Here is a 27,727-nt window from a genome sequence, read left to right as displayed (position 1 = left end):
ACCAGAGTACTTTGCCATTTCCTTCAGCTGTATGTCCCCATTTTATAAGAGAAACTGAGGCTAATAGGGGTTAACTGACTTGCCCAGAGTCACACAGCTAACAAGTGTCTGAGACCAGATTTATTAAACTCGGATCTTCCTGATTCCAGGGCTGGGGTTCTAGCCATAGCACCGTCTAACTGCCCCAAGTCAAGAAGACCAGGGTTCAAGAAGACCTCTTGGCCCTGTGACCATGGGCTAGTCTTTTAACCTCTCAGTTACCAAGGCAACTATCTAAGGCTCTAAGTTGCAGAGTGGGTGGGGATCTGCATTGGCGAAAGGAGTTTCCTCACTGGGAATTTCTTGTACTAATGAAAACACAGGTTTGGTTAAAAAAATCTATAATTAAAAAAATAATACATGCACAATGGCAGGAACAAAGAAAGCATCTAATATATGCTTGCTGACTGATCAACAGTTGTGCGTAAATGTGGGGCTTTTTTGATGATGTGGGTCCCCTTACCCTTGATTTTTATCACGAAAAAACTAATAGCAGGTACTTCCTGCAACTACTCTATAAGAGCTAACAAATGAATTCTGATATAACACATTAAAATGAAAAAGAAAACTATTTCAAATAAGAATAAAAAGCTCAGGTGAGTTTCTGTGGGTTCTTTATTTACACAAGCACAAATGCAAATGCTTTGCCATTCTGAATTGCTTTCAGTTATAGCTGCCAAAACCTTTTGGTATCTTGACATATTGTTATAGTTGTGTTTCAGGCTTTAAATTTCCCATTAGAGAAGAAGTAGCAGCATTTTGTTTGGCCTACACAGTTACACAACAAAGGAGTCTGAATGTTCTGCCCTAATGACTGAAATGTCTTCCTGATAAACACAGGGCTCTTGAGTCTTTTTTCAATGCTAGGTTCCAGTTACTGAATATCAATCTTGTACTTGTTCCCCATACTTACCTTTTAAAAATTAAAATAAGTTATTTTGCCAGGTACTCATTTGCATTAGAATATCTTCTATAAAACTCCAGATTGCAAATCTACAAATAATAATGCTAGTGGTACCAGCTGGTACTGTTTGGTGCATTGGCTTTTCAGAAACGGAACGAATATACTTGAAAAGTCAGCAAGCAGCTCACAGGGTTTGAGGGAAGTCAAGAGGGCTACTTCATCTGGACTTTGAACTCTAGAAGGGTTTTCAATTTAGTAATTAAAGAAATATAATTTATCTATGAAGTGGCATTTGAACAATCTTATCATGCTTAATATCACCTGTGACAATGCACAAATCCTGGATTTTCCTTCCATAATTGGTGGATTTGCACAAAAAGAAGACTAAACCTCCCCACATGTTAGATGGAATATAAAATAAAAGTCAGGCTCAATCTTTAGGGTGCATTATTTTGTTTTTAAGAATTGATTTTTACTTTTTTTTTGAAACTATGTCTAGGAGTCTCTAAAACTCTTAGCTTCCATTAGATATCTAGGGTAGGGAGACAATAAAGAGAATACACATTAAGTACCTACTGTGTGCCAGTTACTGAGCTAATTGCTTTACAAACATCTCATTTGATTCCACTGACAATTATACTGGTTATTTAGAGTCATTTAGTTGTTAAGTGTCTGCTCAGAATCCTGTTTCTCATGGCTGACACAAGCATCTTGCTGGCTAGCTGACTTTTCTCTAACCTCCCTTCTGGCACTCAACCATTTTGTTTCATCTCAGTCCTTAGCAATTCCCCTCCTTAGCCCCTCTGGCTACAGACCACTTTTAGAATTGGTAAGCACTTATATCTACTCTCACCTGGCAGTTATTCCATAACCAAGCTCAGGCTGAGGGCTGGATACAACCTCACCACACCCATTACCCATTGGCGTATTTTCTGCCAACTGGCCCATGACAAAGTACTTTTATATAATACGGGGGAGAGGGGGGTTGCTCAACTTTCAAATGGCTATTTCCTCATTTCCTCTGCTTCCCCAAAATAAGCAACAAAGTTCCAACAAGGAGAAACGACCCTATGTCCACCAAAATGTACTAAGCACACAATCATTAAAGTGATTTTCTTTTTAAGCACAGTGGTGTTAGACTCAAAGAGGCACCTGACTGGGCATGTTGTCTTCATCTAAATGTTGAGCAGGCAACCTACATTACAGGAATGAAAGGTACAATGGCTAGGTATCTTGATTAAATTTACTGGAAAATATGGATGAAGTAAGTCATTTTAATTAGTAACAGAGAGAAGACTGAATTGATCTCCAGCAAAGACCAAATTGTTGAAGCAATAAAATGTAGAAAACGTGTCAGAGGCACGATTTACTATGATGATGGAAGATAATGCAATTTCCATCCTGTAGTGTAAGATGAGTTCAAGGATAAAGTAACTATATAATTGAAAAAAGCTGTGGTTGGTAAGCATTTCATAAAAAACATTTTTCAACAATCCTCTCTGGAACACTTGTATACAAAGAAAAATTGAAGTTTTTTTTTTGCGAGGGGGTGTCAAAAGACTATATACCCCAAAGTTCATCAGGAGACACAGAAACACTATTAAACCAAATCTCCTTTTTAAAAATTAATTATTATTCTAAGACCTTGAAAAATTGTATATATTGCCCCCAATTTTCAATGAATTTTAATTAAGGTCAATGAATTCAATTTCTATGATCCACAAATTACTTCACTACGTATCCTCAAATATTTTAAAGCTGTGATGACATATCCATGCTGAATGAACTAACTATAGGTATATCACATCTGAAAAAAATCTGGCGCTGAAATTAAGTAAAGTTCACAACAGTGAATGTTGCATGTTTAATGATATACATTATTGTTATAGTGCTTCATGGTACTTAGGCATAAAAGGTAAGTCATTTAAAACATTTAATTAACATTATTTATACACAAAACAAGTAATTCCAGGGTAGGCTGATTGTGAGGGTAGGGGAAGGGAGAAGAAAATTTGTGTCCACCAAGTCTCCCCCCCCGAAGGGTGAAGTCAGCGACAATTCTACTTTTCTCTCCTCCTCCAGATTTGATCTCATGAATAAGAATCAATTATCATTCCAATTTTCTAACACTCCAATTTGTTTCATCAATCTGAATTGATGACAATCAATTTCATTAAATGAATATTGAACATCTACTCTAGGCACCATGCTAGATTCTGAATGAAGATACAAAGAAAAATTAAAAGTTAATTCTAACCTTAAAGGAACATACAGTCTAAGAGGTGAGATAAGACATAGGACAGAATATATTCTGTGGCAACAAGGGTTAAATGAGAGAAAGCCTGTACTTCTCAAAGTGCTATACAAATTACACAAATCTGTATTAATAGGGAATACACTTCCTATCAAGTTGTAGGCCTCAAGATTCAGTTCTAAGTAACTCATGGCCAAACCTTCCAATTGAGCTTAGGAGTAGGAACTGTGTTGTCTTGAATTCTCTGCCCTAAGGCCTGACTCTTGGGAGGCCCATGGGAAAATTAGTTCCTAACTGGATAGTCTTGAGCATGGTGCACTGGAAAATATAGGCTTCATTTGTTGCACCCTTTCCTATTTGTTTGGGGTGTGTGGTGGGATCAGGGAAAGATCCATAAAGTATGTGACCTATGAGTTAGACCTTGAAAGATGGAAAGATATCATCAAGCAGAGATTGTAGGACTGAACAGAGAAATACACATTATCACACATTTAATAATGTCAGATTTCCAAACTTGGGACATACAGAGTTAAAGGACCAAACAAACCTATAATGCCACAGAAAACAGCAAAGGGAGGCTAAATCCTGAGGTTTAATAAAAATTCAGAGAGTTACCTCTACCTGTCAAAATATTTTTCTTAAAAACAAGAGAAAAAAAAAAAACCACTGGAATAACAGCCCTTATCATCTTTCCCCAGGACTGCTGCAGGAGTTTCCACATAGGTCCACATCTCAAGTATCTGGGTCTGTATTCCAATTAATGTTTCATTGCTAAAGAGCATTTCTAAAATGTAGTTAAGCTTTATCATATCACTCCTACTTAATAAACTCTAGTGGCTCACTGTTCCCATTATGAAACAAATATAAAGAAAATTATCATATCTTGTGGCCTTTTTCTCAGTTCACATCCTTTTTGACTTCTTTCCAGCCTTTGATGCTGTTGATCACCCTGTTCTCCTAGATACTCCCTACTCTGGGTTTTTGAGAATTTCTCTGTCTCTGTCTTGCTCCCCTCCTTTCATCATGGTTTATCCTTCTCAATCAGATCCTTTGTTGGATCTTCATCTAGATCTTGCCCACTACCCTCTGGTGGTACACTCTCCCACCTCAACCCCACTCAAGAGTCTGTCCCTGTCCTCTGTACTTCTTCCTCAATATCTCTTTAGGTGATCTCATCGGTTCCCATATGTTCAATCATCACCTCCATGTAGATGATTCCAATATCAACATCTCTCTCTTTATGTATATGTACATATGTGTATATATGCGCGCGCGCACACACACACACGAGCCTTGGCCTCTCTGCTGAGCTCCAGATACAAATCGCTAACTGCCTTTTGGACATCTTGAACCTGATTTCCCATAGGCATCTCAAATTTCACATATCCAAAATGCAACACGTTTTCCAACCTCCCCCCCCCCACACAAATTTTCCCTTTTACTGTCAATGGCACTATCATCCTCACAGTCACCTGGCTTGCAACATCAGTGCCACCCATGACTCCTTTCTCGCAATCATTCCACACAGGCATTCTGTTGCTGAGTCTTGTCATTTTTCTACCTTCACAACACCTCCTCTCTAAGTCCATTTCTCTCCAGTCACACAGATGCTATGGTGCTACAGGCTCTCATCACCTCTCACCTGGACTACTATGATAGCCTTCCCATCAGCCTTTCTGCCTTAGGTCTCTCTACTTCAATTCATCCTCCACTGAAGTTGCTAAAGTGGTTTTCCTAAACTGCAGGTCTGACCACGTCACCTCTTCTATTCGATAAAATCCATTTGTTCTGTATGTATTTCGTATGCAGCTTTTTGCATAATGTCTCTCCCATTAGAATATGGACCCCTTTGAGGTCAGAAACTATATACTTGTCTTTTTTTTAAATCCCCAGTACTTGGCACAGTGCCTGGTACATCAAAACTAAAAAATAAATGTTTTACTAACTAAAATCTTCTGCTTGGCATTTAAAGCCCTTCACAACTTGGCTCCAGTTTACCTTTCCAGCCTTATGCTATTCCCTTCATGCGCAACATGGTATAGCCAAAGTGGCTGTCATAACTTCTCCTTGTAAATAATATGCCATCTACCATTTCAGTGCTTTTCACCCAGTTGTTATCCATCTTAGCAAAGTACTACTTTCTGACTTCTACCTCTTAGAATCTTATTTCTTTCTAAAATCACCTTTGAGTGGAATGCTGAAATAGTGAAGCCCCCTCAGTATTGAATAGAATACTGAAATAGTGATGTCCCGCTCAGCACAGAAAAAGACCTTACCTCCCCTACCATTCACCCCCCACCCTGCACCCCTCCTATATTTTTAGAAACTGCTTTGCTGAGAAAGTAGAGATAAGAAATTACATCAGTAGACTGACACCTGCAAGGCCTGTTTATCTAGCTTTTACTCCCTTTTTTGCTGAATACCAGTCTCATGCCTGTCTTTTTGTTCTTTGTTCTCTATTGCTGGGAAAAGATTCTGCATTGAGAATGTGAGCTCCAAACCCAGTCAATGGGAAGAGGAGCCAGTAGGGGGTGGGGGAACTCTGTGTTAGGGTCTATGTAACTTGCTTTGAGCTGTATGCCACACACAAACACACATGCTGGCATCATCTTGGGCCACGCTGAGGTGTGTCCTTTCTCATGAGAAAGCAATAAATTCCTTTTCGCCTTTTCCCATGAATGGTCTCTGTCTATTTTTAATGTGAGTAGTGGTCTCTGATCCACACACCTTCTATAATTCTGTCAGCTGCTGGTGCCTTCCCTACCCCATTCCCAAATGACCTACTGTTATCAGGGTATCCTTGGTCAAGGAAGTCCCTCAATCCACATTCAGGGACTGTAATCGGTGCAACACTGATTATACTCACAATGTAAGAAGCACATGTGTAAGACCTTGGGCAAGTCGCTTAACCCCAATTGCCCTGCCTTCCCACCTTCAAAAAAAGAAGGACATAAAAATTTCACAACCAAGTAACATGTTCCCAAATTGTAAGACAGGCGCCACTCTGAGACTTTCAAGTCCAGGGTAAAAAAAAAAGGCTTTACATTTCTTTATTCCTAGGAGGTATGATACCATTCTTCAGTCAACTGGATATAATTAGTAGGAAGTCTGACAGACTCTCAAAAGCAAGAATAAACACTTTACAAAGTCAAATAGTCTTCTCTGGTAGTCAAGACTCAAGCTGGCTACAGAGGAAGATCCTAGACCCTGAGACAGAATTACCTCTTATTCTTTTCCACTGTACCCCTTACAAAGTACATTGGGTAAAGAAGGGATTTCTGCATACTTCCCCACTCAGTACTGGAATCATGAAATGGAGAAAGTTGGCTGGTAGATGATACCATGCCCAGCAGAGATAAGTTCCAGAGGTGGGACTGAAGAGTCAAGAGAAGCTGTGGTGAGGATCAAGGCCAGGAAGTTCAGGAAAGCTGCCTAGCAGGGTCACTGCCCAATGGGAGAAGCATGATCACACTGTGAAAAACAAGAAGACTTCAGGGCCTATCTCCTGCCCATTGCAGGAGATTTTCTTAGTCATATGTTCCCCTCTTAATGACTCTCTACTTGCGAACCCTATGACGCTGCATGCATTTGTGGGATAGTGTACCACACATTTGGAGAGAAGAAGAGAATTTTTTATTTTCTGCTACTATTCATGTTATGCCATTTCAGCAAATGTCTTTGATCTAATTGTTTCCAATTAAAGATGAATGCATAGATGGGGCCCATGAACCATATTTTAAATAATACTGATCCACAGAGTAATTTGCTTAGCATAGTGCTTGGCACACAGAGGGCAGTTAATACATTTTGATTGGCTGAACATGGAAATTTTGTGTATACAGTGACCAGAGGAGCAAACCCAGAAGTGTGAGCTGGAAGGGGATTAACTGGGGGAAACTACACTACACTACACACACACACACACACACACACACACACACACATACAAATACACGCATGTGTGTATGTGTGTATGTATGTATACACACACACACACACATACATATATATATATATATATATATATATATATATATATGTAGTATACCCACATATTTTCATGTCTCCACCAGCAGAATATAAGATCCTTAGGAGCAGAGACTAGTTCACTTTTATCTTTATATCTCCAGTATGTAACACAGTATCTAGTATAATAGTAGGAGACTAATCCATGCTTGTTCCTTGAATGGTCAAAAGACTTGGGAGGCAAAACGCCTGGATGTGACTATCAGTGCTGCCATTTGCTCATCAGGTTGTCTTAAGAAAGTCACTTAAGCCTTCTAAGAATCAGTTTCTCTGTCAGTAAAGCTAGAGGGTTGGACTAGATCACTAACATCAAACTCAAACAGAAACGGAGGCTACTGAACCATACACAAAGATCCCAACAGGCTGCATGCTGACTTAGAAAACCACATATTAACATTCTCTATCACCTACTGCATTGGTACTTATTTTGCTAAATATTTCTAGATGACATTTTAATCTGGGTTGCGCAGCACTTATGAGTATTGTGCCCATAGGCCACATGTCTGACAGGATTGGGCTACATTATGTCTAAGGACCCTTCAAACTCCAAGAGTCAGGGATTCATTATAGCCTAGCTCAGGGGTCACCATGAAACTTTCCCTGATCCTCCAACTGGAATTGATCTCTCTTACTTTTGAGTCTCAAATATCATTCTTCATGATCTCTCCAATGCATTAGAACATTTTAACTTACATTATGTCTCTTCCCCCTACAAAACTCTAATATCTCAAGGGAACAGGAAATACTTCATTTTTATCTTTGCAACCTTAGTTCCTTGCACACCAAGGGCACTTAAAAAATAAATATCTTTTGAAGGGAAGACTTTAAGGGAACAGCACGAAATAGTGACAAGAACACTGGACTGGGAATCCATAGACCTGGGTATCAATCTCAGCTCTACTACTTATTATCTTTATGACTTTTGGCAAATTATGTAACTTCTCTGTGCCTCAGTTTCTGGATATAAAATGAAGAGATTGGTTTTATGGATCTTTAAGGTGGGATCCAGCTCTGAGATTTTATAATCACTGTACCTATCTACATCATTATTTCAATCTTACCAGCATCGGGCAAGAACTAAAAAACAAATAAATAAAAATTCTCATTCCTTTATTTTAGTCCAAGACACTCTTGCTTTTGCCATTACTGGGGTGGTCCTATAATTACTATGCTTCTAAATAATTCCCAGATACCTTTTGGGTCCACCAAGCACCCATCCAAATGAACATGGAGATTTACTGAGATAAGGTGGTGATAACAAGGGAATTTGACCCCTTGTTGTAGCATACACAGAGCTAGACATTGGACCCAGTTCCATGGTTTCTTGGAGACTTCTTCCTCTTTGGTGTGACCACTGTAAACTAGTACCAGTTTCTTGTGATCTGTGCCAGCCTCTGGTTGTAAAGATGTTTGCAATAAGAGCTGATGCGTAGGATGGCTAGAAAGTGACAGTCATTAACCATTCTTTTTTTCTCTTTGTCCAAACATGTTACCATCCTAGTTGGTCTGTTACTGTCTTCTTCCAAAAATCCATATTTACAGAACACACAAATAAAGATTGTTTGTTACATCCTCATCACTACAATTTCACCCATATGCATTTTACAGTAATTACAGTGATACATATCATTTCTTATAATAATAACACTTATTCATTTATAGTTAAATTTACATCTGCACATCAGATTTCCTAGTTATATCTGACAAGAATACAGCTATTCTTCCAATTAGAATATCATCATCAAAAAAGTCAAATATAGATTCTCTGAACTTGATACAAGCTATCCAAACAGCAATTTCAGAATTTTAAAATAACATACCATTCTGCAAAGAAAACACATTTGATTAAAACAAAACAAAACAAAACACTGTTAATAGCTTACTGTGGCCTTGAGGCTTCAGCCTGATCTGTTTGAAGTTTTTCTCCACCTTCCACTTCCATCGTGCAATAAACAATTCGATTTGGAGCGACCGACTTTAAACCTTGAACCTCCATTATAACAATCTAAATATCAGAAAAAGAACAAAAAGGCATTCATTGTGTTACATCTAAGACCAAAAGAGAAGCACATATATGGTAACGTTGAGTAATTTTACCCCTGAAAAAGTACCTTGGGCTTTCCCACCTAGAGTATTTTTTTTTCATGCTGCAAAAATGGCAATCATGTCTCCAGCTTGAAATTTTCTCCATCCGCTGAGGCAGAACTCAAAGCTACCTCCTTCACGAAGCTATTCTCAATCAACATGGATTTTAAAAGTTTTCTTCCTCATTTGGTTTTATAGCATTTTGTGATGAGAATGGCATAGAATATTATTCACAGGAATAAATAGTTTTTGAATGAATCATTTACCACCTAGAAAATCGATCAGTACGATTCCCTGGAAGGAAGTAATGGCATTTATTTCTTATATTCTTCAATTTCAACTTTTAACAATTGAAGATATAATAAAGAAATAATCTCCCCCAAAATTCATTTAAGCACCAACTCAAATATCTCCTATCAACTGAAAATTATTTTAAAATATTTAAATTGAAGGGAAATTCTTCAAGAGACCTCTAAACTCAGGCTGCTAAAGTGAAAAGATTTAATGCAAGCATTCACAAATGCAAATCTACAAAATGATTCACAACTGAATCTCAAAAACTGTGATGAGAGGCATATGCATGAAATATCATCTACCATAAAGCAATCTCTTTTTTATAACTGACGGACTCTAAAGACATTGTCCTATTGTACAATAATAAAAGCAGAAGCTTATATTAACATTTTACATAAATTATCTGATTTCATTTAAAATTTCCCATGAGGTAGACAGCATAGGTATTTTTATCCTTAGTTGAATAGTGAAGCACAGAGAGGTGAAGTAACTGGCTCAAGGCCACAACAACAACAACATGCTTACTATGTGCTGGTCATTGTGCTATACACTTTACAATTATTCTCTCATTTGATCATCACAACAACCCTGGGAGGTAGGTGCTATTACGATTGTCATTTTACAAATTTGGAAATCAAGGCAAAAAGAGGTTAAATGACTTGCCTAGGTTCATACATCTAGTAAGCATCTGAGATTAAATTTGAACTCCCGTCTTTCTGACTGCAGGCCAGGTGCTCTATCCACTGTGCCACCTAGTAGTAAATAGGATACCTGGAATTTGATCCCGGGTCTCTTGATGCCAAAGTTAGCATTTATTTCACTGTGCCACACTGCTTCTCATCATGATGATCTCAGAAATGTTTTAATATTTATTATTTTGGATTACTGCTACCATTACGAAACTGTAGGCAAGTTATTTACCTGTTATGTGGCTCAGGCAACCTCCTAGGTCTTGGCTATTATGTCATAAGTTGTGGTCTATTTTAGTAGACTGATCTCCCACTTTGCTTACAATGAAAAAATCAGTGCATGTACTACCATTTGTGATTAATTCTCATTGTTTTCTATTTTGGTATATTAGCACTGTACATTCGAGAAAGACAGAGAGGCAGGAGTTGCTAACATGGGTTCTACGGACTTGTTTTTAAAATAATTTGGCAAATGAATTTCAACATAATTGTTTCCTTTTATAATCCTAGGTATTTTATTTGATGCATTTTAATATGTAAGGATGGCCTGGTTTATTTTCATTAAACACAAGCTGAATGTTTTTTTTTATTTTATCAAGCTTGTACTATCATTCAGTCTTATAAATTAATACCTGAAGCTTTAAGCATAATTTCATGTGCATACCATTTCCTTTGATGGCTGACCTGGTATAAAAGCATATTATATTTTCATATTCAAACTTTAGAATACTTCATGGTGTGTAGTTATTTATCACAAAAAAGCTCCTTACCCAAATCCACCCTTTCTGGATTACTCAGTATACTATGCTATGAGGTTTGTTCATTATAAAAATCATGAGATAATGAGACATATAAAGGAAATCGATCATTTTCAGAGTAACCAGTTCTCCCTTTCAGATTATCCAAAATCCCAATGTAACCTTCTAGAAAGCTGGGAGGAATAAGATGAGAGATATAAATAAATAAATAAATAGAATAGAATAGAATATATAAACATTTTAATATTTTCTTATTCTGTATTTTTTTCCTAGAGGAGAGTATGAAAACAATTGGTACCTAAGAAAAATGACCAACACCACAATCAAATCTTTGTAGGTTCAAAGAATCACAGACTTGCAGGTAGAAGGGAACCTGGAAGGCATCTAGTTCAACCCCTCATTTTATGATGGCCCAAGGAAATGACACATATAGTAAGTGGCAGAGGAGGGATTTCCACCCATGTTATGTAACTCCAAGGGTCAGAGCTCCCCCCACACATTTGTAATCAAAACAGTTCTTAATCAAAAAGTTTCTTCCATTTCTGTCATTTTTGCTTCTATTCAACTGCAAAGAAGTTTATAGAACTATTACAGATAAAACTGAAAAGATGTTTCCAGGAATTCATGGAAAATGATGACATATTCCAGAAGCTTCTAATACTTGAGGAAGACGTATCTCAATCTACGTGGAAGCATATGTGTGGAACAGAGCTCAAAGACTATTAATTTAAAAAAAAAACAAGTATATGTAGCATTCACCAGTGAGGGATGTGCTGAATCTCTATATGAATGAAACTCCTATACCAGCTGAGTTATTTGGAATACCTAATCTGAGTGCCATTTCCACTTAATTTTCATGAAGGCCACATGCAAATCTCTGAATCACTGTGATTTTAAGTCTTTTTTTGGCCAGGATTGGCAGTGGTGGTGGGGGGCGGTGATCAGTGTTGGTAGTGGTCAGGTATCCTTTGCTTACTTTTAATCAGATGGTATAATTTTTTACAACCTACATTAGGAATGAAGCAATTATGCAATCAATGTAAGATGATTTTAAGAGAAAATGTGTTAACACTAATGTTTCAGATTATTATCCATTTACATGGCATTTCCCTCTTCAGTCTGTCAAATAGCCAAAGTGTAAAAGAGATGAAAGAAAGCATCTGCTGACACTATTTCTGTCACCTCCACGACAAGTTATTGTAAATAGGACCTCCTCAAACACCCAACTTGTGAAACAATCATTCTGTTCCCTACAACAATACTACCATCTGTGCAGGGAATGTTTTACCCTGAAGAATTGCCAGTTTCAAAAGGTTTTATAAATAAAGTAACAAGTTTATAAATCTGATTCCTAGAATAATACACAGTGATCCCTAAATTGTCATGTAAAATGAAGGCCAAAGAGATCAGGGAAATTTCAGTTTTGTTCATCATCTAATACCAACCTAATTTTAGTCCTCTTTTGAAACGCTGTTCTACTAAGCTTCTTACTGGAGATATTGTTCAATATCAAAACTATCTGATTCTGTCATATTCCCTTTTCTGAGTTATTTCTGATTTGTTAATGGCCAGGGACAGGAAGATGGACAAGGTGCTGGCAAAAGGAAAGAAAGAAAGAGCCAGAAAAATGTTTCTGAACAGTTGAGAAGTAGCTAAAAATGTATAATATAAAGCCTGTTTAAAAATTGAGTGTGTGAAAATGGAAATGGGGCAGGTAGGATAACAGGTACCTATAATGTTCTCCTTATAATCATATGTGTAATTCTCAAAGTATATCCAATAATAGTGATATGTAGGTAGAGGAACTCATCACTGGAAGTCTTAAAAAATTATAGGATCACAGATTTAGAAGCAAAGGAACCCAGGTTGGCACAGTGTTAAAAACTTGAAACTACTGTGTTTTAAGTTACACTGAAATCTCAGCAATTTAGACCCATATTGAGGGGAAAAAATAGAAGGAAAGCATATTAGACTTAGATCCTGTACACATTTCAATCTCAAAGGACAAAGTAACAGAGGACAGAGGTTGGGAAAACAGTCTGATCACCATATTCTTTCCTCTGAATTTCATTTACAGAAGAACACAAAGGGAGAAAAGACCAAAATGAGACTTTCATTCCAGCTACTCTGGCGTGAATAACCACTAATTTAACCAGTTAAGGCTTAAATATCATTAATGGAGAGATTAAAGGATGTAACATCTAAGACCAGGCTTATGCCTAGATCCCCACAGCTTCCAGGGGCAGCCATCAAATTCAGGGAACATATATTATATTTCATGTAAACATGTATCATGTAGAGAATCAAATTACATATACAATTTTTGTTACTTAAGATATTTGGATCTAGAGTAAATTAAGACTCTACAAATTCCCATAACAGCTAAGATTGAAAGACAAAAGAAAACAAAAGGTTACCTTTAAGCAACAAAAGAATGAGGGAAACAAACAAAAATACCACATAAATTTAATTTTTTCTAGTTTTACTTTCAAAAAGGAAACTAGGGGGGTGGGGAACCTCCCAAGAAATCAAACAAGCAAACCAAACACATTCTAATAGAAAACCTTATGAAATCCAACTAAGAAGTAAGGATTGAAAAATATCAATATGCGCACATATATTACATACACACATATATACATATACATTAAAATAAATCCTTGCAATTTTGGAGAGCAATCCAAAATATATGATTCATAACTTGTAAGCTAATGGTTCATTTACTAATGTTATTCTAAATGTATCATAAAAAATCTATATATTTACTGGAAGCAGCAAAAATGGAAAACTAGCTATATGTTGTATGACTAGATAATGGCTCAATAAATCATAATGCATGAATTTAATAGCATAATATGGCACTGCAAAGATAAGATACATAATTATAAGGAAATAGGGTAAGGTCTTTGAAAAATGATGCACATCAGGATTATCAAAAGAAAAACTATATTCATATTGACTACAAATATATAGTATAAATAATATATGTATATTCATTTATATACATTCATAGACCTATATACACATATATACATACATACATACCTCTATGTGTGTATGTATATATGCATTTGATGTGGGTAAGGGGGTGTCAACACCTCCGACTTCATTGAATTGAGCCAGAGTAGGCAAACCACAGTCTATGGGCCAAATCCAGCCCCATTCCTGATTTATAGAGCCCACAAGCTAAGAATACACAAAGAGAAAGGAAGTGGAGTGCTATGCATGAGGAACATTAAGGAGGCCACTCTTCTACAACAGAGTGCATGAAGGGGAATCAACTGTAATAAGGCTGGAGAGATGGAAGGGGACCAGGTTTGAAGTGCTTTAATGCCAAATGAATATATTTGATATCAGAGGCAATAGGGAAAAAGGAACTCATTCAGTAAAAATTCTAAATTTTGGCAGTTTCTAGGAAAATAGAATACAGAGGGGAGAGACTTGATGCAAGAAGATCAATGAGGTAAGGCAGGAGGTGATGAGGTTAGCTACATATGTGAAAAGGAGATGAGAGAGATGTTGAGAGGAAAAATGACAAGATACATGAACTACATGTGTATATGTATATATGAAATAAGTAAAAGTAAGGAGTCAAGGATGACAGTAAAGGAGTGAAGCTGGGAGATCTGAAGGATGGCATTGGCCTTGATAGAAGTTTGGTGCCCTTAAGAGGTTTGGAAAAAGGTGGATATGAGTTCTATTTGGGATATGCTTACTTTCAGAAGCCTAGCGGGCACCTAGTTTGAGAAGTCCGAAGAATTGGGGGTAAGTTGAGACTGAAGCTCAGGAGAGACATGAGCACTAAATAAGTAGATTTAGGACTTGTTTGTATAGTAAAGATAATGCAATCCATGAGAAGTGCCAAAGTCTCTGAATGAGGGAATAGATACAGAAAAGAATAGTAGGCTAAGGATAGAACCTTGGGGCACACTTAAAATTAGAGGGCTCAGATGATGACCAGTAAAGGAGACTAAAACGTGGCACAAGGAAGGCATACTTAATACAGTTATTTGTTGCTTAAATCTAGATGCATTTGCATATAATATTTAACTAGGAATTTTCAGGCATAATTTAACTGATATATATATATATATATATATATATATGTATACATACGTGTATACATATACGTATGTGTGTGCGCGCACACATGTGTGTTTGTATATGTACACATACCATGTACACAGAGCTTTTAAGTATAAAAATCAGAAAATATTATTTTTGCAGATTCCCTTAAGCCGACAGACTATCTTGTGATTACTTACCTCTAACGTGAATGACAATACCACATCTGATTTTGAGAGCTGAATCTCATTCTCGTCTCCCATATCTAAGAATGCAGAATTCTGTGATCTCTTTAACTTCTGCAGTTTAAACTCAGGACCACCTTTAGATACTGGAAGGCTTTCCAAATTGGCCATTAGCAAATTCACAGAAGATCTCATCTCTTCTATGAACATGTTCTCCATTTCTTTTGCTACAAACTTGGGAAATTTTCTTTCCTTAAATAAAAATAAAAATGTTGTAAACATTTTAAATTCAAAATGTTTTTAAATATGCTTTAAATTACAACACTATTGACTCAAGTCATTTTAAAAAGTGTAACAAGATAATGATTTTTTCAAGGTACCAAATAAATTACCAAACAAATAAATCCTAAGCAGACTTTCTAGCATATCTGCTCTACAATTTAGCTTAATAGACTAAAGCTTCAGGTCTGAACAATTTAGAGTTTAAACATATTGACTCTACATTATTGAGGATCAGTACAGTACACAAAAAGCAAGGTATAATGCCAATCCAGACTAACTTCTTCTGAAAAGGCAGCTCCTTGAGAAAACATGCAAACATAATTATAAAAGTCAATTTAATTTTGTTTTTTAGGCGATTTGATGAATCTCAATTAGCCTCTGATGGCCTTTTAATTCTCAAGAACTAACTTTTCTTCAGGAAGAGTAGTTAGGATTTAATGTCTTTTATGCTAGGAGTCAAATATTTTACATTACCAAAGATATCAAAGGTTTCACAATAAGAATAATTTTATAACATATTTTTGTGAAGCTCATAGTAAATATTCAACAACATGACTCAAATTTTCAAGATATATTAGGTAATTTTTATACTGTAAAAGTGATATTTCATAAAGTAAATAGATCTAAAATATATTAAAACTTCATGTTGTCAAACTCACATTCTTAATCATCAGGTTTACAAAACTGTATCAGACATTTTTTAAAAAATTGAAAAGACATTCAGAATGACTTGTTTATAAATAACTGAGTTAATAATATACATTTTAAAAGATTATATGAGACCACAGGTTTATGCAAAATATTAAATTATTTGTTCTCCGAGATACTGTTAGTGGAATTATGTATTAATGCAACCATTCTAGGAAGCGATTTGGAATTCTGCAGGGGAAAGGACAAAAATAACTGTACACTTTGACCCAGAGACAGTAACACTGAGCATGTACCCTAAGAAGATCAATGATAGATTCACCAAAACTAGTAACAAAGAAGATGCCTATTAAGTGAGAAACACGCAAACAAATTTTGATATATTAATGTAATGTAGTATCATGACAATGTAAGAAACAATGAACATGATGAAAAAAATGGAAAACATGAACTTATGTGAAGTGCTGCAAAATAAATTAGAACAAAAAACCAACATGCACAATCACTAAAATAATACTATAACTGCAAATTCAGTAACAACAAAACAACTAAAACTGAATGTTTTTAAATTATAACTATCAATCCTGATTCCAAAGGTCAGATATAAGAACTAACTTCCCTTCCTTATTTGCAGAGGTGGAGGACCATGGGTGCAGAACACTGGACATGATGTTAGGTATGACTGACCTGTTGGTCAGTTTTAACGAATTGTTTATCTCAGTCTCCATTTTTTATTCTTTGCTACAAAGGATGGCTTTCTAGGAGTGGCTATTCAGAAATGTTAATAATAAGAATTCACATTACATAGCAATGTGAAAATTTGCAAAACACTTTATTTATTTTTACAAAATCCCATGGAGACAGGCTGAGAAAGTGCTACTGTCCCTATTTTAGTGATGAGAAAAGGCAACTCTGAAAGGTTAAGTAACATGGCCATGACTACACAGACAGTAAGTTTCAGGGGCAAGATGGAAATCTTGGTTTTCAGAATCCCAGTCTAGAACTCTTTACCTCATACCTCATCTTGTTTTCACTATAGCATTGAAGATACAATTTAAAAATTGTATTGTAAAAATTTTGTATTGCTTGGAATTCTGCTAAAATATAAAGATAAAGAATACTTCTTGGTAGAATCTAAAACTCATAACCAATGTGAACAATGACCTCCTTGCTTTTTGGAATAAAAAAAATTAAAAAAATAAAATATAAAGATATAAAAATATAAAGAAAGGCTTAGAGACAATAGTGGTTCAGTGTAATTTCTGGAGAAACATGTATTGATAACAAAAACAACAATGATGATAATGAATTTGCAGACATTGAAGGAATCTCTCCCCAAAACACCCTCCATCAGATTGTTGAAATGGTGAAAATCTTCATAATTAATCAACAAACTTAATGAAAATGAGATAAAAGAAAGGGTGAAAGTTGGCCAAGAATGATCTATGATCCATTTTATTAATGTCTCAGAAAGAGAAGATATTTCAATGTTAATGCCAAGTCAAAGGTTACTCAAAGTAACAACCAAGAATAATTTTGTCATTGTTTTTTTTTTCCCTGAAGGATGAGATCACTTGGGCAAAAAGCTACTTTAGCCTTGGGTTCCCTAACTGATTTTAAATAAAGTCCACCACGTTACATTGCCCTGGAGGTCATGTAGCTGTATATCTTCTATTCCACCTTTATGAGAAAAATGCAAATAAGCAAAACAGCAAAGTGACAACAGGGAATTTTTCAATAGATTGAGTTCCAGGACAGATACTAGGGTCAGCATCTACTTATCATTGTATCTTACACAAGCTGATTTTCATCTTGACCTAAGCCTTTTAGAAGAGGTTAAACAACATGCTGTTTTCTTAGGCAGGAGAAGATAGAACATGCTTTAGAAAGAATATTTTTAAAAGTTAAAAAAAATTAACCTTTTCTTTTTAATCTCCAAAAATAATCCAGAGAATATACTTGTTTTATTCACTTCCTGAACACTAGTCATGGCACCAGTTACTTAAAATTCCAAAATCACTAGATTTTCCAAGTGTTCTACTTTAATGTTTATTTCATAAAGTCTAGACAGATTTCATCTTCACCTGTGGCCTAACAGAATAGTGCTTATTTTAAATCTGAAAACCTGTGCCGCTGCTTTATGATATTGCGTATGGCGGTTATATTTCCAAATTATCATACTATACAAAATACAGTATTTTTCATTAGCAATTCATTTGCATTCATGAGACACAATATAGTTATATTAGAGGATAGGAACTTGACATGAGATTTCACTGGTATAGAATACTCCCAGGTGAGGAAACTCCCATGACCAATGCAAGACACTAACTTATCTGCAGGGTCATCAAGTGGTGCAGTGGATAGGGGGCTGGGCCTGGAGTTAGGAAGACTCACGTTCAAATCCAGCCTCAGACACTTACTAGTTGTGTGACCCTGGACAAGTCACTTCACCCTGTTTGCCTCAGTTTCCTCATCTGTAAAATTTGAAGAAAATGACAAACCGTTCTAGTGCCTTTTCCAAGAAAACCCCCAAAGGGGTCATGAAATGCTGGACATCACTGAAACGACTGAAAAACAATAAACTTCTCTCCAATTTGTAATCATAGAGAGTGGCCTAGAGCATTGAGAAGTTAAAGGACTTGATCGCATACCCAGCATATATTAGAAGTAAGACTTGATTTTAGTTGCTTTCTGGTTTACTCTACTCTTCCACATTTCATTTATTTACAAATATGTGTATGCTTATATAATGGAGAAATATATATATGCATGTAAGTGTGTGTGTATATATGTATGTATATGTGTCTCTCTATAAGTAAACACACACATACATATATCATCTGTTAGTAAACACAAAAAAACCAAATTTAGCAATCTGTTATGTTCAAAATGCTCTGCTTGGCACAATGTTAAAACCAAAGTCCTTTCCCTCAAGAACCTTAGAGTTCAGGGAGGGAGGGAGGAAAGGAAGGAAGGAAGGAAGGAAGAAAAAAAAGCAAACATTTAGTAAGATGTTACTATACGTGTGGCACTGTGCTAAGCCATGCTGATAAAAATATAAGCAAAAAGAAAAGGAAGACAGCCAAAATGGCTGCTGGAAAGCAGGGACTAGCGTGAGCTCCCCACTGAGTCCCTCCAAAAACCTATAAAAAATGTCTCTGAACCAACTCTAGAACTGCAAAACTCACAAAAGAGCAGAGGGAAGCAGGGCTCCAGCCCAGGAAAGCCTGGATGGTCTCTGGGTGAGGTCTATCCCACACGGAGCTGGGAGCTGGGAGCGGAGCGGAGCAGAGCAGAGCCCAGCGTGAGCAGCGCCGACCAACCAGAACAGGAGCCAGGCGGAGCGGGCCCCAGCGCCCTGAATCAGTGAGCTGTGGCAGTTACCAGACTTCTCAACCCACAAACACCAATGACAGCGGAGAAGGTTAGTGGGAAAAGCTGTAGGAGTGGAAGGAGTTCCCTGTTTGGCCACCGCCCCAGGAGCAGTGGAGGTGGGGCAGCTACAGCTGCAGTTGCTTCTGGCCCCAGGCCCACCTGGTGGGAAGAATTAAGTGGCGGATCAGAGCAAGAGCGCACAGCCTGCTGAAGATCTAAGCCCAGTCTAGTTTGGGGGTTCTTGGGGAAGGAGGAGTGCTGGTGTGGCAGAGCTGACACATCCCCCTCAAATGAGGAACATAGAACTCTTTAGTCTACAAGCAGTCATACACCGCTGAAAAACTCAAGGGTCAAGTTAGTTGGTTAGGAATATGGCCAGGCAGCGAAAACGCACCCAGATTCAGTCTCAGATTTTGCATTCTTTCTTTGGTGACAAAGAAGACCAAAACATACAGAAAGAAGAAGTTAACAAAGCCAAAGAGCCTACAACAGGAGCCTCCAAGAAAAACATAAACCGGTCCCAGGCCATGGAAGAGCTCAAAAAGGATTTGGAAAATCAAGTTAGAGAAGTAGAGGAAAAATTGGGAAGGGAAATGAGAAGGATGCCATAAAATCATGAAAAAACAAGTCAATGACTTACTAAAGGAGACCCAAAAAAAAATACTGAAAAATACACTGAAGAAAACAACACCTTAAAAAAATAGACTAACTCAAATGGCAAAAGAGCTCCAAGAAGCCAATGAGGAGAAGAATGCCTTGAAAGGCAGAATTAGCCAAATGGAAAAGGTGATCCAAAGGACCACTGAAGAAAATGCTACCTTAAAAATTAGATTGGAGCAAGTGGAAGCTAGTGACTTGATGAGAAATCAAGATATTATAAATCAGAACCAAAGGAATGAAAAAATGGAAGCCAATGTGAAATATCTCATTGGAAAAACCACTGACCTGGAAAATAGATCCAGGAGAGAGAACTTAAAAATTATTGGACTACCTGAATGCCATGATCAAAAAAAGAGCCTAGATATCATCTTTCAAGAAATTATCAAGGAGAACTGCCCTGATATTCTAGAGCCACAGGGCAAAATAGAAATTGAAAGAATCCATCGATCGCCTCCTCAAATAGATCCCAAAAAGAAATCCCCTAGGAATATTGTCGCCAAATTCCAGAGCTCCCAGATCAAGGAGAAAATACTGCAAGCAGCCAGAAAAAACAATTTGAGTATTGTGGAAACACAATCAGAATAAACCAACATCTGGCAGCTTCTACATTAAGAGACTGAAGGGCTTGGAATACAATATTCCGGAGGTCAATGGAGCTAGGATTAAAACCTAGAATCACCTACCCAGCAAAACTGAGTATCATGCTCCAAGGCAAAATATGGATTTTCAATAAAATAGAGGACTTTCAAACTTTCTCAGTGAAAAGACCTGAGATGAATAGAAAATTTGACTTTCAAACACAAGAATCAAGAGAAGCATGAAAAGGTAGTCAAAAAAAAAGAACAAGAAAAAGAAATTGCAAGGGACTTACTAAAGTTGAACTGTTTTGTTTACATTCCTACATGGAAAGATGACATGTATGATTCATGAGACCTCATATTAGGGTAGCTGAAGGGAATATGCATATATATATATGTGAACGTATATGTATGTATATATGTATGTGTATATATGTATATAGAGAGAGAGCGGACACAGGGTGAGTTGAAGATGAAGGAAAGATATCTAAAAGAAATAAAATCAAATTAAGGGATGAGAGAGGAATATATCGAGAGAGGGAGATAGGGAGAGATAGAATGGGGTGGATTATCTCGCATAAAGGTGGCAAGAGGAAGCAGTTCTGTGGGAGGAGGGGAGAGGGCAGGTGAGGGGGGAATGAGTGAACCTTGCTCTCATCAGATTTGGCCTGAGGAGGGAATACCATACATACTCAATTGGGTATCTTACCCCACAGGAAAGAAGAGGGAAGAAGATTAAAAAAAAAGCCGGGGGGATGATGGAGGGGAGGGCAGATGGGGGTGGACGTAATCAAAAATAAACACTTTCAAAAGGGGACAGGGTCAAGGGAGAATATTCAATAAAGGAGGATGGGTTGGGAAGGAGCAAAATATAGTGAGTCTTTCACAACATGAGTATTGTGGAAGGGTTATACATAATGATACACATGTGGCGTATGTTGAATTGCTTGACTTCTTAGGGAGGGTGGATGGGAAGGGAAGAGGGGACAGAATTTGGAACTCAGTTTAAAAACAGATGTTCAAAAACAAAAAAAAAATAAGTTTTTACATGCAACTAGAAAACAAGATACATAGGCAATGGAGAGTAGAAATTTATCTTGCCCTACAAGAAAGTAAGGGAAAAGGGGATGGGAGGGGAGTGGGGTGACAGATGGGAGGGCTGACTGGGGAACAGGGCAACCAGAATATATGCCATCTTGGAGTGCGGGGGAGGGTAGAAATGGGGAGAAAATTTGTAATTCAAACTCTTGTGAAAGTCAATGCTGAAAACTAAATATGTTAAATAAATAAATTTAAAAAAAAAAGAAAAGGAAGACAACACACAAAAATAAACAGAAAAATAAGAGATAATGTGAATGAAGGTATCTGGTGTGGAGACATGATTTTGAAGTCCAGAGAAAACTCAGGAAGAGAAAAAGAAATTAATATGGGTTGGAATTGATCAGAGAAGACTTTATGGAAGACATGAGGCTTAAACTGTGCTTTGGGTAACAACAGGTAGGATGTGGATAGGTGAAGACAGAGGTAGGAAAAAGGCACTCCTGGAGACAGGATACTATAAAAAATGTGCAAGGGGTATTTCTAGACCACATACTTGTATAACTGTTTGATTTTCATACTGGGGAGTAGATCTGCAATTTCATTTAGGGTTTAGGATTTTGAATATCATCCTAAGGAATTACATCTTCTGCTAGGAAACTCTGAACCATTGGAAGTTTTTGAGCATGAAGAATGGCATAATTAAAGTGGTATTTAAGATTAATTTGGTAGTAAAAGTATAGAATGAGTTGGAGAAAGGAATACAAGTTACAAGAATATAAAATTAAGTTCAGGTTTGAGGTGATGAGATATTTTCTTAGAATTGTACATTTAAGAGTAAAAGTTGAAGGCTGTATACCATAGATAACATAAAAAAATCAATATGATTTCTAATCATTGTTATCATAGCATTTATATAGCACCTACTGCTATATAAATGTGCCAGGGGTACTATGCTAAGTGCTTTTTTAAAAAAAATTATCTCATTATTATGATCTTCATAATAACCCTCGGAGGTAGGTGGTATTATTATCCCCATGTCACAGTAAGGGAATTGAGGCAGAGGTTAAATGATTTGCCCAAGGTCACATAGGTATCTGAGTATCTGCCCAAGGTCACACAGGTATCTGAGCATCTGAGGCGATATTTTTACTCAGGTCTTTTTGCTTTTAGGCCCAGTGCTCTCTTTACTGTGCCATCTAACTCCCAAATAACTAAGTAGATGTGGAGGGCAACAAAACAGAATAAAAAAACTCAAAGACAACTCCAAGGTTTCATCTCAGAAAAATTGGAAAGATTTTGGTATTAAAAGAAAGAGTCAGGGTGTAGGGAAGCTAGTTCTCATGAGAAGTTAGTAAGTTTGGTTTAGTAAATATTGACTTTGAGGTGTCTCTGGTAAAGTTCAAAATATGGGAGTCAAGACTGAGACAGAATAATTAGGGGCCTAAAACTAGGATTTATTTGTGCAGAGTTAATAGCTGAAGTGAAATTGATTTCAGAAGTAGAAAAGTAGATAAGATGGAGACAAAGAATAAATGGCTGATAAATGACATCAGGAAGATACTCCTGGGAACAGCATAGCCCAAATCCATAACTTCAGGGTCAAAGAAAAAAATACAGCAAGTAGCTAGAATATAAAAGAGTTTGTATATAAAGGAGCATCATACAATTATCACACAAGACTTAGCAGGATTTCTATAGAGAAGAGGAAGTCATGGCATATGATATTTGAGGAGGCCTAAAAGATAAAGGTTTCCTACCCAAAATAACTCACTCAGCAAACCTCAGAAAAATTTTACAGGAGAAAAATAGATTTTTATTTAAATAGAGGACTTCTAAGTGGGCCTGATAATGCAGACAAAGCTGAGTAGATCATCAGAAATGTAAAGACAGGAATAAAGAGAAACATAGAAAAGTAAATATATTTGAGAAAATGGAAGGGGCTATATGATGATGCAGTGCTTATATTTCTAATTTTAAAGAAAAGTACTCATAGGACTCTAATGACTTCAAAGGTCATAGACTGAGGAAACAGAACAATTCTGTTATATTTTGTTAACTTTAAGTAAAAAAGAAAAGGGAAAGAAAAAAATATACACTAGGGAAGAAACAAAGAAACTATTATAATCATGATGCATGAGAAGCAAATGATATCAAAATGGACAAAGGGTTGGGAAGCAGGTAACGTAAGAACTTTATGGCCATCTGACTGAATACACACATACCCACACAGAGTTTGGAGGAGAAATGCATTAAACTCCACGGAGAATCTGACAAGGCCATAGAGAGAAAAGAAAGGATAAATTTAGAGAGGGAATAATCATATGAAAAACAAAATCTTAAAAAGTCTATCTTTCGAAAGTAGAATATAAAGGGGGTAAATAAAAGGACACAAAGAAAGTCTCATAGCCTCACACTAAGGAGCAGGAGCATGAGAAGAATCACTGAACAGAATCAGACAGCAGAGTTGGAAGCAAACAGGAGAGCTTAGTTTTATCCCACCACTACACAACCTGATTAACCTGATTAACAAACAGCTTATCCCCTAAGACAAAGCAGTAAATGTGATCCTGATCTCCCAAAGGAAAGAAAGTAAATTTTATTTGGGGTAAACAAAAAAGCCTCAGTGATAAGAAATCACCTGAGGGGCAAAAGAGAGAAACTTCAGTGCTCAGCTTAAATGGCAATAAAAAAAAAAAAAAGTCTCAGTGGGATGAAATCCCCAAAGGAACTAAAACTGAACTAAAAGACTTTGGTACTAAAGGAGAAAAAAATGTGCTAAGGGGGTAGGGGGTGGAGAGGAATCATGACTAAATGTGAAGGGAAAGAGAAAGAAAGAGAGAGAGCGGGAGGAAGGAAGGAAGGAAGGAAGGAAGGAAGGAAGGAAGGAAGGAAGGAAGGAAGGAAGGAAGGAAGGAAGGAAGGAAGGAAGGAAGGAAAGGAAGGAAGGAAGGAAAGAAGGAAGGAAGGAAGGAAGGAAGGAAGGAAGGAAGGAAGGAAGGAAGAGAGAAAGAAAGAAGGGGAAAGGCTTTAGCCTACGTATATGCATGAGTACGTGTGTATGCATATCTGTATGAGTATGTATATATGTACATATATGTATATATTTTATACATAAATACATTTTAAGTATTGAAATCAGTTCATCATCTATGTTTCCATTCAACAAAATATAGTTTCCCTCTTTATCTCTTCCCATTAACTTTCTTCCTTGCTCTCTGAAGTCATAACTGCTACCCCTACTGCTGTGTTCAGTTGATGCATAATATATTTTTCTCCAATCTCAGCTTTGTGTGAATCCTTATGTTTTAAGGGTATTCATGTAAACAGTGCTTTGTTGGATTTTTCTATTTTATTCCTCAAATCTTTTCTTTTTATGGATGAGTTCACTATATTCATATTCTGTTATGATAACTAATTTATTATTTCCCTCTATCCTGTTTTCTTAAACTTTTTTCTTTTCTGTATTCCTTTCCCCCATGTTTAAGTTGTTACTCTTTGAAAAAAAATCTTCTATTCACTAGCTTTTCTCCAAATCTATGGTTTGTCATCCTTCTGACTCAATCTGTTCTCCATCTTATATTCTCTTTCCCCTTCTTTCAACGTATATGTACATATATACACACTCATAAAGCAGGATATGTATACATATATGTATGTGTGTACATACAAACACACACATATACCCCTCCCACACCACACACACACAGGGACAGATAGGTGGTATAGTGGATAGAGCACTGGGCCTGGAGTCAGGAAGACTTGAGTTTAAATTTGGTCTCAGACACTTACTAGCTATGTGACCCTGGGCAAGTCACTTAACCCTGTTTGCCTCAGTTTCCTCATCTGTAAAATGAGCAGGAGAAGGAAATGGCAAACCACTCCATTATCTTTGCCAAGAAAATCCCCAATGGGGTCACAAAGAGTGAGATACAACTCAAATGACCCAACAACAACCACAACACCCTCCACCCTCCAAATAGCATGGCTTCTAAATACTTAATAGAAAATTAAATGAAAGAGAAAGACAGTAAACTATGATGGTGCAGACTACTTTATCACTATCCTTCTTTAATACATCTAATAAAAAATAAGAAAGAAAGAAGTTAAGGGCCTGGATATTGTGTTAGAAAAATTATATATAATACCTCTGACAATCACTGAATCTAAATATATGAGGGGATATACAGATGTATCCCAGTTGTTTGATGACACCTTTACAGAAATTGATCATAAAGAGAAACTGAAAAAACAGTATTAAAATTTGACCAAGGACTAAATCGTTTAATCCTAAAGAATTGGGGGAGGGGGCAAAGAACAAATCATAAAGACAATAGATAATTTCATTAAAAATAATGACAACAATGAAATAATATACAAAATTTTGGTAATGTAGCCAAAGAGATCCTAAGGGAAAATTTATATTTTTAAACACTTTTTGGACAAAAGAGAAAGAATTAGATCAGTAAATTGGGAATGCAAGTAAAAATAGCAGAATAAAAATAACTAGGAGCATTTTTTAAAATCAGTCAAATAGATAAAGCAATAGCTATTTTGGTTAAAAAGAGGAAAATCAAATCACCATTGTTCAAAATGAAAAAGGAAAATTCACAAGAAATGTGGAAGAAACAGAGGATAATATTAAGAATGATTTTGCCCATATATATGCCAATAAAACTAACAATTTAAATGAAATATATAAATACATTTGAAAATACAAAATATGGAAGTGAATAAAACAAGAAATAGGGAATTTAAACAACTCCATCTCAGGGGAAAATATTGAATAAACCATAAATTAACTTTCCAAGAAAAAAAATCCAGGACTAGATAAATTTACATATGAATTCTATCATTCAGAGAACAATTAATCCAATGTTACATTAACTGTTTGTAAAAATATCAAGAGGAGGGAACCTACCAAATTCTTTCTGTGACACACCTATGGTTTTGATACATAAACCAGGGAGAGCTGAAATAGGAAAGGAAAACTATAGACTAAAATCCCTAATGAACATTGATGTAAAACTATAAATAAACTATTAGTGAAGACAATAAAACAATATATCACAAAGATTATGCATTAGGTGGAACCTGAGGGGAGGACAGTTGCTGTGATGAGTGGAATAGTGAACTGAACAGGGAGATGTAATAGGACTGCTTAGGTGCAGATAGGGCACAGTTGAGATAATGTAATATAAATTGTAGTAGACAAATTGTCACGGTTTAATGCTCTATTCAGCAACACTTGAAAACAAAGATGGCATATGGTAGGAGCAATGAAAGATCTAAGTTTGGGGGTGGGAATGGTGAACACTGACATAAGAAGATAGGTAGAGTTGACCTGATTCAACAGGGAATCATGATAAGGAAGGGAGAAGTAGCAAGTATAGAACTGAGAGATGGATAGATTAAAAGTGATGGTTAAATCAAAGGAAAGGGATGTAGGGGTGGGGAACCTGCTGCCTGCAGAGGCCAATATGGTCCTCTAGGTCCTCAAGTGTGGCCCTTTGACTGAATCCAAACTTCGCAGAACAAATCCCCTTAATAAAAAAGATTTGTTCTGTAAAACTTGGACTCAGTCAAAAGGTCATGTGGCCTCAAGGCCACAGGATCCCCACCTCTCAGGGTTTATACGGCACAGGGAAATTTGAAATGATGAAAGATTATGATTAGATAAAAGAATTTTGGAGTTTATGGACATGGAAGTAAAACAAGTACGGATATTGGCAAGATCAAAGGTATAACTATTTGTGTGTATTTGTATTTGGCTGAGGTACAGTGGCTAAACAGGTCATGAAAAAAGGTTTCATGGCCAAATATTGTTTGGGAAACACATATTCA

The 27,727-nt window shown here is 36.6% G+C and overlaps 1 protein-coding gene across 6 annotated transcripts in view; it reads right to left on the bottom strand.

The window, feature by feature from the left end:
• Window positions 1–27,727, bottom strand: part of CADPS2 (calcium dependent secretion activator 2) — a 730,659-nt gene that overhangs the window by 401,519 nt on the left and 301,413 nt on the right. For all 6 annotated transcript variants that reach the window (XM_036759293.1, XM_036759295.1, XM_036759294.1 and 3 more), the window contains exons 5-6: window positions 15,315–15,551; window positions 9,107–9,228 (exon numbers count right to left, since the gene is read on the bottom strand). In XM_036759293.1, the coding sequence (XP_036615188.1) occupies window positions 9,107–9,228; window positions 15,315–15,551 (359 nt within the window). The remainder of the gene's footprint in view (window positions 1–9,106; window positions 9,229–15,314; window positions 15,552–27,727) is intronic.

The sequence above is a fragment of the Trichosurus vulpecula genome, chromosome 5, assembly GCF_011100635.1.
Source record: "Trichosurus vulpecula isolate mTriVul1 chromosome 5, mTriVul1.pri, whole genome shotgun sequence".
NCBI classification, from domain to species: domain Eukaryota; kingdom Metazoa; phylum Chordata; class Mammalia; order Diprotodontia; family Phalangeridae; genus Trichosurus; species Trichosurus vulpecula.
This window is presented reverse-complemented; position numbering and strand designations above follow the sequence as displayed.